The sequence below is a fragment of the Berghia stephanieae genome, chromosome 3 (assembly GCF_034508935.2).
Source record: "Berghia stephanieae isolate SIO BIC M18660-M18661 chromosome 3, UCSD_Bste_1.3, whole genome shotgun sequence".
Lineage (NCBI taxonomy): Eukaryota > Metazoa > Mollusca > Gastropoda > Nudibranchia > Aeolidiidae > Berghia > Berghia stephanieae.
The window spans coordinates 19156126-19168948 of NC_088362.1; the positions used below are offsets into that span (position 1 = coordinate 19156126).

General features: G+C 34.6%; 1 protein-coding gene across 2 annotated transcripts in view; it reads left to right on the forward strand.

Moving 5' to 3' along the window:
* Nucleotides 1-6417: 6417 nt before the first annotated feature.
* The window catches only part of LOC144967292 (ATPase MORC2-like), a 75523-nt gene continuing 69117 nt past the window's right edge, over nucleotides 6418-12823 (forward strand). For both annotated transcript variants that reach the window (XM_078904352.1, XM_078904351.1), the window contains exons 1-5: nucleotides 6418-6628; nucleotides 8254-8333; nucleotides 9921-9974; nucleotides 11064-11098; nucleotides 12392-12460. In XM_078904352.1, coding sequence (XP_078760478.1) covers nucleotides 8269-8333; nucleotides 9921-9974; nucleotides 11064-11098; nucleotides 12392-12460 — 223 coding nt within the window. In that variant the 5' untranslated portion in view covers nucleotides 6418-6628; nucleotides 8254-8268. The remainder of the gene's footprint in view (nucleotides 6629-8253; nucleotides 8334-9920; nucleotides 9975-11063; nucleotides 11099-12391; nucleotides 12461-12823) is intronic.

Here is a 12823-nt window from a genome sequence, read left to right on the forward strand (position 1 = left end):
CGCTGGTGACATCCGACCACTGTGATGTGTGCCCGTTCAGTGAGACTCTCTGTTTTCTGTCGTGCAGGAAGTTAGATATCCATTCGTTTATCTTTCCTCTGATGCCATAGCTATGTAGTTTTTGAATGAGCCTTTCATGGGGTACAGTGTCAAATGCCTTTTTAAAGTCGAGGTATACCGCATCCATCGGTTCTCCCCTATCCAAGGCGTCTGTCCATTCATCAATGCAGGTAATTAGTTGTGTTATGCATGATCTCCGAGGCACGAAGCCATGTTGCTCATCACAGAACAGATTGTTTGTGACCATATGCTCCATCACATGTTCCTTAATTATTGCCTCCATCACTTTGCACGGAACTGCTGTCAGACTCACAGGTCGATAATTGCCAGGATTGTTTCTATCACCTTTTTTAAATATTGGAGTAACCTGTCCAAGTTTCCATTGTTGTGGCAAGTTCCCGTTGTGTAACGACGTTGTGAATATGATTTGAAGCGGTGTGGCAATTTCATTCGCAATTTCCCTTAGCACTCGAGGGTGGAGTCCATCAGGTCCTGCTGATTTGCCTGGGTTAAGCTTCATAATATTTTTCAGTATGTCTTCTTTCTTTATAACTATACTGACAAGTGCCTCGCTGTAATGTCTTGTCTCCAATGCTGGCACATGGTTAGTGTCCTCATGTGTAAATACACCACAGAAGAATTTGTTCATTATTTCTGCTTTTATAATGTCCTCGTTTTGCAGGTCTCCATTACTGTCCCGCAGATCACCTACCCCGCTTCTTATTGTTGTTCTCGATTGGGTGTATTTCCAAAAGGCTTTTGGGTTTTCTTGGATCTCATTTGAAATACTCTCCTCAAAATCGCTCTTAAGCTTCCTTGTGTAACTTCTCAGTGTATTTCTGGCGTCACAATACAACCTGTAATCAAGGCTATTTCTGGTCTGAAGGTATCTTTGCCATGATCTGTCTTTAGTCTTGATAAGTCTAAACCCTTCTTTGTTCATATATAGATTTCTTTTTCTCTTTCTTTTAGTGTCGTTAGCCTTGTGCACAGGTATGTATTGCCTCATCGCGGATTCTAATATATTCTGGAAAGTGTCCCAATCCTCTTGCTCACTGCATTCATTAAGTGTATGGGCCCAGTCTATGCCACCAAGATATTGTCTCATTCCTCTGTAGTCCCCTTTGTCATATTTGTACTTCACGGTTTTACTTTCAATTGCCTGTGTTTGACATGTATAATCGAATATGATGGTACAATGATCACTGCTGCTCACTGGGGCCAGATACTGGGTGTTATTCACAACATTCTCCTCGGATGTTAACACTAAATCTAGTACTGATGGTTGTTGGTCCCCCCTATATCGTGTTGGTCTTTCGATATGTTGTGTTAAGAAACAGTCCATGAGGCATTCTGTAAATAAATCACTGTCTGAACCTTCAACTGTAGCTGCACATTCCTCCCATTTTATATGGGGATAATTAAAGTCCCCAACAATTACTAGGCGCTCTGGGATCATATCTACTATGGCACGTAACATATTTTCCAGGTTTCTATTATTTTCATAGGTGCTTGACGGACTACGATATATGCATCCAAACAGAAGTTTATGATTGTTTCCAAGAGAAACGTTAGCCCAAACACATTCAGAAAAGTATTGTGTACTTGTACATTTGAATTCCGCCACGCTAAGTTTAGTGGAAAAATATATACAGATTCCTCTCCCATCCATTTCTAAATTATGAATTGGGGTGTGATAACCCTCAATACATATCTCTGCCTCTGTGAGGGTGGTTTTACTGTACTTCGGTTTTACTTCTGTCAAGGCAACAATGTCAGGTTCATGATCTTCAATAAGCTGCAGCAAATCGGGCATCTTTGTGGTTATTACGTCTACATTAGTTAATAAAATCCTTAACCCACCTCGAACAAAACTTTGGTTAATTCTAACAATATTTACAGGTAAATAACAATTTAAATTAGGTTTATGTACAATTTGTCTGTTCTCCAGTGGTTTCTGAGCTAGAGATGATCCTGAGGCTTCCCTTGGACAACTCTGTTGTTGCGGATGACCCAGTTTTCCTCTTTGCCTTCTGCTCTTGATTCTTGGTTTTTCTCTTTCCGCTCTACTAGTAGTTTCTTCCATTCCTCTCGTTCTAAAGGGGTCCTGTCCTTGTTTACATAGATTGTATTGAGGGTTTCAATCTCCCTGAGTTTCCTCCCGATCCTTAAGATTCTAGTGGCATCTTCTTCACTTGTTGTTTGTATCCTGAGGGGTCTTGCCGATGTCGATTCCTTCTTTCCTAGGCGAGTGGGATTGGTAAAGGGAACTTTAATGCCCACTTGGTCCAGTATATCACTCACTGTCCTGAGGTCATCGCTTTTCACCTGCTTTGGGTCCTCGGCAGAGCTTTCGGCCAAATTGTAGAAAATAATGTTTAGCCTTCTTTCTTGCCTATCCTGCACCTCTTTGACTGTTAGCTCTACATATTCAGAAGGATGTTTGACTACTCTCTCCTCCAAGGATTGCACCTTCTTACCTAGGTCTTCGTTTGATTCATCCACCTCCTTAAGTTTCTCTGAAACTCGTGCTTCGAGTGCGCCAAAATTTTCTTCTAGGGCGTCTTGTCTGGCCGATAGGCGCTGTAGCCCTGACATAAATCCACTGGCAAACCTATTACATTTCTTGCAGTACCAGTGTAGGCCCTGTGTTTTGTCGGCTTCTGCATCCTGTATTGCTTTGTATAGTGAGTCACTAACTCCTTCACAAGAAGTGTGGTGCCACAGCTCACACATGTCACATTTTAATGCATGATCATTCTTCCCAACATCTCTGTCACACTTTCCACAATTTGTGTCCTCTTTCCTCGAATCCTTTCTAGATTGTCTCGTGGACGTTTTGCTGCTTCTGTCTGAACTCATATTGCTTGATGGCTAGTAATGTAACAGTTACAGTTAAAGTCCTGCGTTACAGTTACAGATTAGTCGGCTATCCTTATCCTTATCTTTTTTTATCACTCAACTTTCGCTCTCTTTCTCCGTGTTGTCTCTTCCTTTCTCTCTTTCTCACTCCTCTCTCACCTTTTGTCGTAACAATTAGTATTATTATCTTTCAATCTACCTTCTACAGCCTCTCCTCTTGTTGGGCCTCGATCCTTTTGATGTTAAGCTACCACACTTCCAGGAATTCCTATGAGGTCAATACAGGGATAAAGAGATAGTTTAATCAGTATGTTGACCCTTGAAGAGTCCACCAAGAGGGGGTGTGATTATGACGAGTTGCGGTCGTTTTAATGAAAGAGAAAAAAAAGTATACAAAACATAAAGGACGATTCTAAAAATGTCTGCAATCTTGGGTCTCAGGCGCCTAAGAATATAGCCTAAATATGTCCCAACAGCAGTCTACCCAATGTATGACCACCAAGTATCAACTCACACAGATAATGAGACGAGGTTTCTCGCCACAAGGGAGATAAGTACTAGATGGTTATTCATACTCATATTAAATTAAGACTCAAAGTTGGGGAGATGATTTACAAAAAAAAAAGGATCACTTCTCACAAACAAGTCTTGTGCTGGGCATAGCCATTTAAATATATCCCTCTCACTATATTCTTCCAGGAAGAGGGAGCCAAATGCTCTCAGTACTATTCAAGAACAAGAATATGGAAATAATAAATTATAAAAGGGCGATGTGGAAGACAGCAAGGTAAAGGGCCAATCAACAACCAGCCCAAGACAGCCAACTTTCCCCTACCCTAAGAGGAATTCCGCCCATAGAACTCCAGGACGAGGACAAAATCTCACAGCAATACCTATTGGAAATAATTACCCCCTATTAGTATAAGAAAACATTACTGTTATATTTCTTGAATGCAATTTCAAGTGGCTGTTCATGAATTCGAAACCAGAATACAAAGATGCAACAAGTGACATAAAATGAAAGCAACAACGAGGGAAGATATTAAACAAATAGGTGTATGTAGTTTGATTTCCTTCCAATATTTATTAAACGATCTTTTTTCAAAAGGCAAGACAAAATGAACATATGAATATACAAACTGTAGGTTCTAGGGGTCTCAACTCAAAACTTTAAAACCACTGAAAATTTCCGCAATCAACATAAGGAAACCAAAATACAAAATAGAAATAAAATGCCCATGAAATTATCAAATTCATAATATATCAGCATTATTATATCACTATGAACAATATATAATCATAATAGCGATAGTTGGGTATCACTACCATTATCATCATCATCATGAGAATAAAAATTAAAAAGAGGCATAATTTAATTTTTTTTTTTTTAATGACTCAATTTCCCTTTACCCCACAATGTTATCAGACCAGCCATTATATATTCATTTACAAAAGAAACTAGACATATTTTATTTGCTATTATCTCACATAAGAGAAAACTATTGGTACATAGGATATAGCTTAAAGAAGTAGACATTTTTTTCTTTCTGTTGATGTAGCACATGCCTTTATTTAATGCTTGAGCTTTTATATGATATATAGTTTAGTCCTTGGAAAAGGCTCTTTGCTCACTTTCTCTCACCGTACTCAGGTGTAAAATGAGTACCTGGCCGATAACAGCGCTGTCTTTGTCCGAAAAATTGTAATATTGCCTAACAGGCAATGTTGCTGTTGACCAGGGACCCCTTGTAAAGCGCTTTGAGCACATTTAGTGGATATTGTGCTATATAAAGCTCAATATTTTTTTAAAATTTAAAATTATAGATCATCCATATCTTATTTATTAAAAACAACAAGAGATGAAGTGAGTAGAAAAGTGCCAGAAGACAATAGAGAATAAAATTTTTTCGCGGCGGTGGTGGGGTTTGAACCTGCGACCTGATTGGTACGACAACTCCGCCTGGCAGGTGAGAGCGTGGCTCTACCGTGTGAGCTATCCACGAATACAAAAAATATTCGTATCAAACTCAGGTCAATTCTAGAGCTCTCTCTCTCTCACCCACTTCTGGAGACCGCCGGTTCGCTCGCCACAAAACCATCGCGAAGTTACTTGACCAGCAGTTAAGCTTAATAGCCAATATTCTCAACACAAACATATAACATAGAAACGATTGAGACATTGAGTATGCTCCGGTATATGGGGTGAATTTTAATTCAGAAAAGTGAGTGGAGCAGGCACTTATGTTGGTAACAACAAGAGATGAAGTGAGTAGAAAAGTGCCAGAAGACTTATAACTTATAATAACTTATTTTTCATTATATTTTATTTGTTTTCCACGTTTATTTGTGTATTGTTGTGCTAACGAAGGGTTTGTACCCGAAACGTCCATTGTCTGTTTTGTTCCCATACGAAGCCTTTCCATTTTCACTCTCTCGTTAATATTTTACGATCACCGTTTTCTACTGATATTTCAGTATAACGCCCCAACGTATAGAGGTCGACAAATATCAGCTTTCCTGGAATGAATTAAATTGTGCAATTATTTTTTTTAAAGTAAAGAAGATTTCTCATCTTTAAATTATGTCAGATTGAATTAGAACAATTTCACCAAAAGATGGATGCATTTTTTTCAACCAATGTAAAGCGCATTGAGGATGATATAATTTTGAAAATGCGCTATGCAAATGCCATCTATTATTATTATTATTGTTATTATTATTATTATTATTATTATTATTATTATTATTATTATTATTATTATTATTATTATTATTATTATTATTATTATTATTATTATTATTTATTGTTTTACTATTGTTTTATTATTACTATCATCATCACCATTATTACTATTATTATTATTATTATTATCATTATTATTATTATTATTATTATTATTATTGTTTTATTATTACTATCATCATCACCATTATTACTATTATTATTATTATTATTATTATTATTATTATTATTATTATTATTATTATTATTATTATTATTATTATCATCATCATCGTACCGACATGTACCGACGTGCACTTATTTGCAGGTTTGATAACCCAATTGCTTATGGACTCATTGTTGTAATGGAAATCTAAAAAAAAAAAAAAATTACGCAAAATATTGTCCATTACAACAATGTTAAACTAGGCCCATAAGGATGTTCGGGTGCCAGACCTGCATATATGTCCACGTCACGTATACATAATTGTATGTTTGACATCTGAAGCAATTATGGGCCTAGATTAACATTGTTGTTTGGGCAATATTTTGAGTCATTTTATGAGATTTCCCTTAAATAATGGGCCCATAATCAATTGGGTAATCAGACCTGCAAATGGGTACACGTCGCACGGTACTGATTGATTTATCTTTTCCATCATCTTTTTCAATATTGTTAGGATATTGTTATTGTTTATCACTTTGCCTGGTTTGTTTCGTTTCTTCGGATGTTGTAACAAAAACGTTTGCAGATTGTAGTTATACTTTTATAAAGCCCTGCCTGAGGTCGCGGGTCGAGAGGGAAGCAATTTTAGCAATTTTTTTATTTGAAGAACGTTGGACGATGAAATCCATTGCATTTGCATGAAATTTATCTTGTAACGGCAATTTACAAAATACATTACCAAGGCTTTTAATTTCCAAACACAAGAAGGCTCGGTGCATTTTCAAATTCATTATAGATCGACCATTAGGTAACTTGGTGTGAGTATCGTAAATTTTTGGTTGACTTATTCCTCCGTTGTGCGTTAATCTTTTACTTCTTTATTTTTAAATTGAATTGTAAACACGTCAAGCTCTTTCCCCCACCTCCATTAAATAATCAAAACACTGTTTGCTTTGCCATTTGCATTGGAATGGACCCAGACTTGGACCACTATATTGTGCATTGTTTGTACTTGCGATAATCTAAAAGGAACAGTTTTACACTTTACTGATCGTCCTTTGTCAGTGTTTTTTGACTGATTGACTGAAAACTAGGAATCCCGGCCCACACCCACGTCGTCTGCACTTTCACTTTCCAGCAACTTCAAATTCAAATAATGAATTTATTTTGACTAGATTTCTAGATATGTAGAATTTGTGTGGAGTATAGGAGGGGAATCTTGTGAGAGGAGTTCTCGCTGGATTAGTTTGTAATGTGGAGACTTGTGACACAGACACACAAGTGAAGTGAAGTAGCCCTATAGTAGCCCTAACTGTCACACAGTAGAATAATAAATAAGATAAATAAGAAAATACTTTGAACAATAGTTAACTTAGAAATGGAAAGTGGTGGGTGGCTGACAAAGAGTGTTTAGTCTGTGTTGGTTGGGCATGGGTATTTCCATGAAAAATTATTTGGGTGATTAAGTAAAGTTCAAGGTGGTCTCCCCGATGGAAAGTAGGTACAGACAAAAAAGAAAATTTAAAAGTAGAAGAGGGGGGGGGGGTCCTTCTCTGCGAAGTAGTACCATAGAATGGTTTTGGGTGATTAAGAGGTGGGGGCAGCATATTTCAAGGGTAGCCTATCTGAAAAGGAAGGAAAGGAATGAAATTGGAGTGGGACGGATTTAGAGCACAGTTTATCACCAAATATGTGTTGGCATTGTAAAAATAAAATCGGCCTTGTTAAAGTTGGCTTTCTTTTATCTTTGGCAACACCAAACGGTTGGTTGTGGGTAAAAATTTGCTTGCGGCATTGGTATTTGGATACAAATTGCCTACTCACATTTTGACTCATGCATTGTTTGTTGTTAGGTCATTTAAAGGTTGCGGGATCTTGTTTTAAATAGCATCTCTTTCAAGCAGATTGTCTTAGCCGATCTGTCTTTCAGTTTCAGGCAAATTGATCCTGTGAACTTTTATAAATGATTAACCAGGAAGCAAGGAATGATTTGGGCTCAAACCCATCTCCAGCCTCCAATATTATACTTACTACTATATAACATTTCTCTAATGTAGAGAAAGATAAGGCACAGGACTAATTGTCTTGGCAGGAGATTGGGTTGCAGTGTTGAACGTTGAATCAAGAAATATGTATTTTTCTAAATATGCTTTATCTGGGACTTTGTCTTACATTCATTTTCATATATGAGTTCTTATAATTGTTATTGCATGATGTTGTTTGATTTTTATAGCACTTCATTGTGTTGGTAAGGTTAATGAAGTTTATTCACATTGGAATGTATGTCAGCATAGCGATATGTATATTTATGACAATGTACCTTTCTGATTACAGAGATGGGTGGTTAAAAAAAAGTCAATAACTTTTTAAACCCCTTTTTTTTCGGATATTGTAACTGAAATGATTTTACTTTTATTTTTATCTTTCTTCCTTCACCTTTCAGCCAAGGCTCTGCATAATGGCCATGGATTACTCAAACCTCAGCAGAGCTCAGCTCAGCTTTGATTACCTGCACACAAACTCGTAAGTGTGTCGGAATTTATTTTATTATTATTATTACCATTATTATTAGTTTTTTGTTATATTATTATTATTATTATTATTATTATTATTATTATTATTATTATTGTTCAATACATGTTATCTGGGCTATGGTGTGACTGTGATTTTGAGCTCTAATTATGATTTATGATATACAGGCCTGTAAATCTTCAGACTATTGTCGGATTTCCGACAGTACGATTTTGCTCTATAAGTGCTAATATTAAATTTATAAAAATTAATCATAAAAATAAAATTCGTAACGTCAAAGAACAGAACCAATAAAAAAGAAAACAAAAGAGTTTTATTTCGTTCCTCGAAAAAATCTGATTTTTTAATTCCATTTCAAGTGCTGACTTAAAAAAACAAAACAAAAAAAAAACTTTTTATTTGTTGCATCAAAGACAAAACAAAACTAGGCCATCTATCAGTTAGCTAAAATATTATGCCACCTACACGGTCCGCTAGACGTGGATGTATTCACTGCCTGGCTACTGTGCCACAGCCAGCGAGAGAGGGTCGAACACACACCTAGTCAGTAAATAACTAACATGCACAGAAGTGTGTCGAATCGGACCGGAGCGTTTCTCTCTATTTTGCTACCGACTCACATGCATTTCTCCGTCCCTCATCTATTTTTTGCTATGATTCATTCTTTCCGTCTGGATGTGAGACGAAAGAAAAATAATGCGAAATAACCATTTTTCTTCGAAATATATATTCTTCTTTGAAAGCTCTCACACGACCGCACCACCTCTTCTTCTTTTTCTTCTTCTTCTTCTTCTTCTTCTTCTTCTTCTTCTTCTTCTTCTTCTTCTTCTTCTTCTTCTTCTTCTTCTTCTTCTTCTTCTTCTGCTTCTTCTTCTTTTATAAGAATTAATCCAAATAAACGAAATAATCAGCGTAAAAATTTAACACAAACAAACAGGAGCGAAGATACGCAGCTTCCTGTGTCAAGCACTAGATACACATTCTTTAAAAGGGTAGGAATTGTTCTCTTCCTTTCATTTTACAACTAACTCAGACCTGGGCCCACAAAAGTGGGTACTCTCTCAAATAATTGGGATTTTTTTTTTTTGGTACCATAAAATAAGGACCTCATTATAAATGAGTTGGGGAAAGTGACATGATTTGACTAGTCAATTGACGTGTCATATCTGTATTGTGTTTATTAATTAATCCATATTTGTGTCCTGTTGTGTTTATTTTCACATGTTCAGAAAGGTCTGACAATTTTTTCACCAACCATTTACAGGCCTGGATATAGATTTTCATGATTGGATGAAATATCCATTACACTCTAAACAGTTTGTTTTACATGCAGACTTCTTTAAAATTAGTAGAGCAACTGCTATTTTTGACCACAGCACGTATTTTATATAAAATGAAATTGCTAGGATTGACGGATTGTTCTTGTATTATTATTATTATTATTATTATTATTATTATTATTATTATTATTATTATTATTATTATTATTATTATTATTATTATTATTTTCATTATTAGTAGTAATTATTAATATTGTTGTTATTATCCATGACTAAATTTTTTAAAAATTATTTTCAGAACAACTCATGAATTTTTATTTGGAGCATTAGCTGAGCTTCTTGACAATGCAAGGTAAGTCATGTGTATCAGTAAGCATTATTCAGATTAAATGTATCGATTCAACAGCAATTTTTAAAAAGATTATTATTTTTATTTCACAACTGCCCAAGTCGAACATTATGTGGTGCAAAATCTCAGGAATGAAAAAAAAAAAATGAATATATTATTTATTAAAACTCCGAAAACAGCTGAATTTTATGTTTATCCTTTAAAGAAACAAAACAAAAAAAAACATTACGATAAGTGTACCAGTCCCAGACCTCCTGTAGCAAGCATTATTTTTCAGATTAAAAAAAAATTATGTCACTTGCCTTTAATTGTCAAAAGTGAAATCACTTTGAAATGATAAAGATTCTTCTTCTTCTTCTTCTTCTTCTTCTTCTTCTTCTTCTTCTTATTATTATTATTATTATTATTATTATTATTATTATTATTATTATTATTATTATTATGGTAACAATGTGTTTACCTAATGAAGTTAAGATCATGGGACTACAAAACAAGGAACAAAGTATATTTTACAAGATATGGAAAATTTTCACACACAATTTAGGTTGTGAAATAATTACAGATTCTTTAAAAGTATGCTTGGATATACTTTGTTCAAATTGCATTCTAGATTTTATATTATTTTATTGACAAATACTTGTGCAACAAAGTACAGATAATATAATAATAATAATAACAATAATAATGATAATTATAATAATTGTTATAATGGGAACAGTAATAATAATGATAATGATAATATTCATAATATAATCATTATATGATAACAATATCAATTATAACAGTAATTAATCAATAACATTCTTATATACGCCCTGTAAAATATTCTTTGTGTTTTTTTTTTTGTTTTGCTTTCACTGGATCTTAGCTGATATTGTTATTTTTTTCCTGTTATTGTTATTCATATTACAAGAAATGCTCTGATCATAAAATATTAGAGCACAAGATACTCTGTTACCATCTTCATCATCGTCGTCATTATTATTTTTTATCATCAAATTATAATAAGTAAATGCATTTTCCAAATGTGATTTAGTTTCATTTAAATTATGTTCTTAATTAAACTACCCATTTTCTCACCCTATTCAACAGAGATGCCTCTGCTACAAAGATGAACATCTTCACAAGTAAGTTTATCATGATTATAAGATTTAGATATCTTACCTCCCATAGTGGGCAGGGAGGCACTTACTGTGTCTTCTATCCCCCTATATCTGTTTTCCAACATGCTTTTGTCTTTGAATGAGAATACTCGGTTTTGTCCAGGCCCTGGCCGGATACCCTAGCTGGGAGGGAAACAGTCAAATGTATAGTTGGAGTTTTGGGAGATGATATTTTTTGTCTTGTAAATCATCTCTCTGTTATGTACTGTATTATTTTTTTTACATATTGTATATAATTTGTAAACATTTGAGTGTATCCCTCTTAGTTGGGACCTGTGCTTGTGTCTGGATGAGGCATTTAGGTGATCACAAACTAAGTACTTTGATAGTGTGCTCTTGGAATCTACATCTGTTCCCTGTTTGAACAAATTTAATTCTAATTCTAGAACTTTTTACTGTCCCATTTTCTTCCTTTTTACTGGCGCTGAAATGACCTCAATGTTTTGCAAGCGTAGTAAAACCCTTAAAAACAAAACAAACAAACATAAGATTTAGATAACTTAAGAGCATAATTTGGGAATGATTTATAGAGACTATGATAAAATCTTGACTTGCACTTATTGCTGCTGATTAATTTTGAACATTAAAAACAAAAAAAAAAAAGAAGAAAAAAAATACTTATAAATTATAATAGAGCTTTTGATGCAGGATTGTTTTAAGACCCATATATTTAGAAGACTTTAGATCAATCAGTTTATATTGCTTTGTAATATTGTTCTAACCCTCATTTGCTTACTTAAAATACATTCGAAAAAAAAATAATATATAAAAAAAAATATCCAGAAAAACTATTTATATTATATATTGACTTACCTCACAACAGTCTTTTTTATCAATAGATTTCATGTTTTAAAACCATTTGCAAAGGTATTGATCGAAGAATTTATTGCAGTTTTGCTCTACATATTATTTGCAATATTCTCATAGTTCAAATTGCCACAGTATTTGACTTGTTATTAACGTCAATTCCCCCTCTCTCTCTCTTTCTCTCTCTCTCTCTCTCTCTCTCTCTCTCTCTCTCTCTCTCTCTCTCTCTCTCTCTCTCTCTCTCTCTCTCTCTCTCTCTACCTCCTCCCTCTATCTATCTCTCTCCCCACATATTTTGTATAAAATCTGTAGTGACGGGTAATTTACCTTTTGGATTTGAGCACCCTTTTTTTTTGTCACCAAATTATTGGTTATTACTATTCTATCAAATAGTAAATCAAAATCCAATGGCATGAGTTTTAAATTGTGATCCTGCTCCATCCATTTCAGTTGCAGATGAATCATTGCGTGGTGGTTTCATCCTTTGTTTCTTGGACGATGGGGAAGGAATGGACCCTGGTGAGTTCGATCATAAAATGTGCTGAAATAATTTTTTTTCAGATATACCAAAATTCCGGTCTAGTTGGAAATTGTTCCCTGCTGGAGATAAAATTTCATCCACCATCTCTGTAGATTTATGAAATCCGGCTCATTTAAAAATTTTTTTTTTTTTTGAATTGATCAATTAATTCATATTTTGGGAGGGGAAAGGGGGGGGGGTAGGAGTTATAAGTTGATGGTGCCATTTTTTACTTTATTTTTGTTGAATACCTTGGAAGACTCACTTCGAATCAGTTCCAACATTATTTTATTTTCATTAATTATATGGAAATGGTATTTTTTTTTAAAAAGATCAACTTAAAATGAAATTTAGGGTGGGAG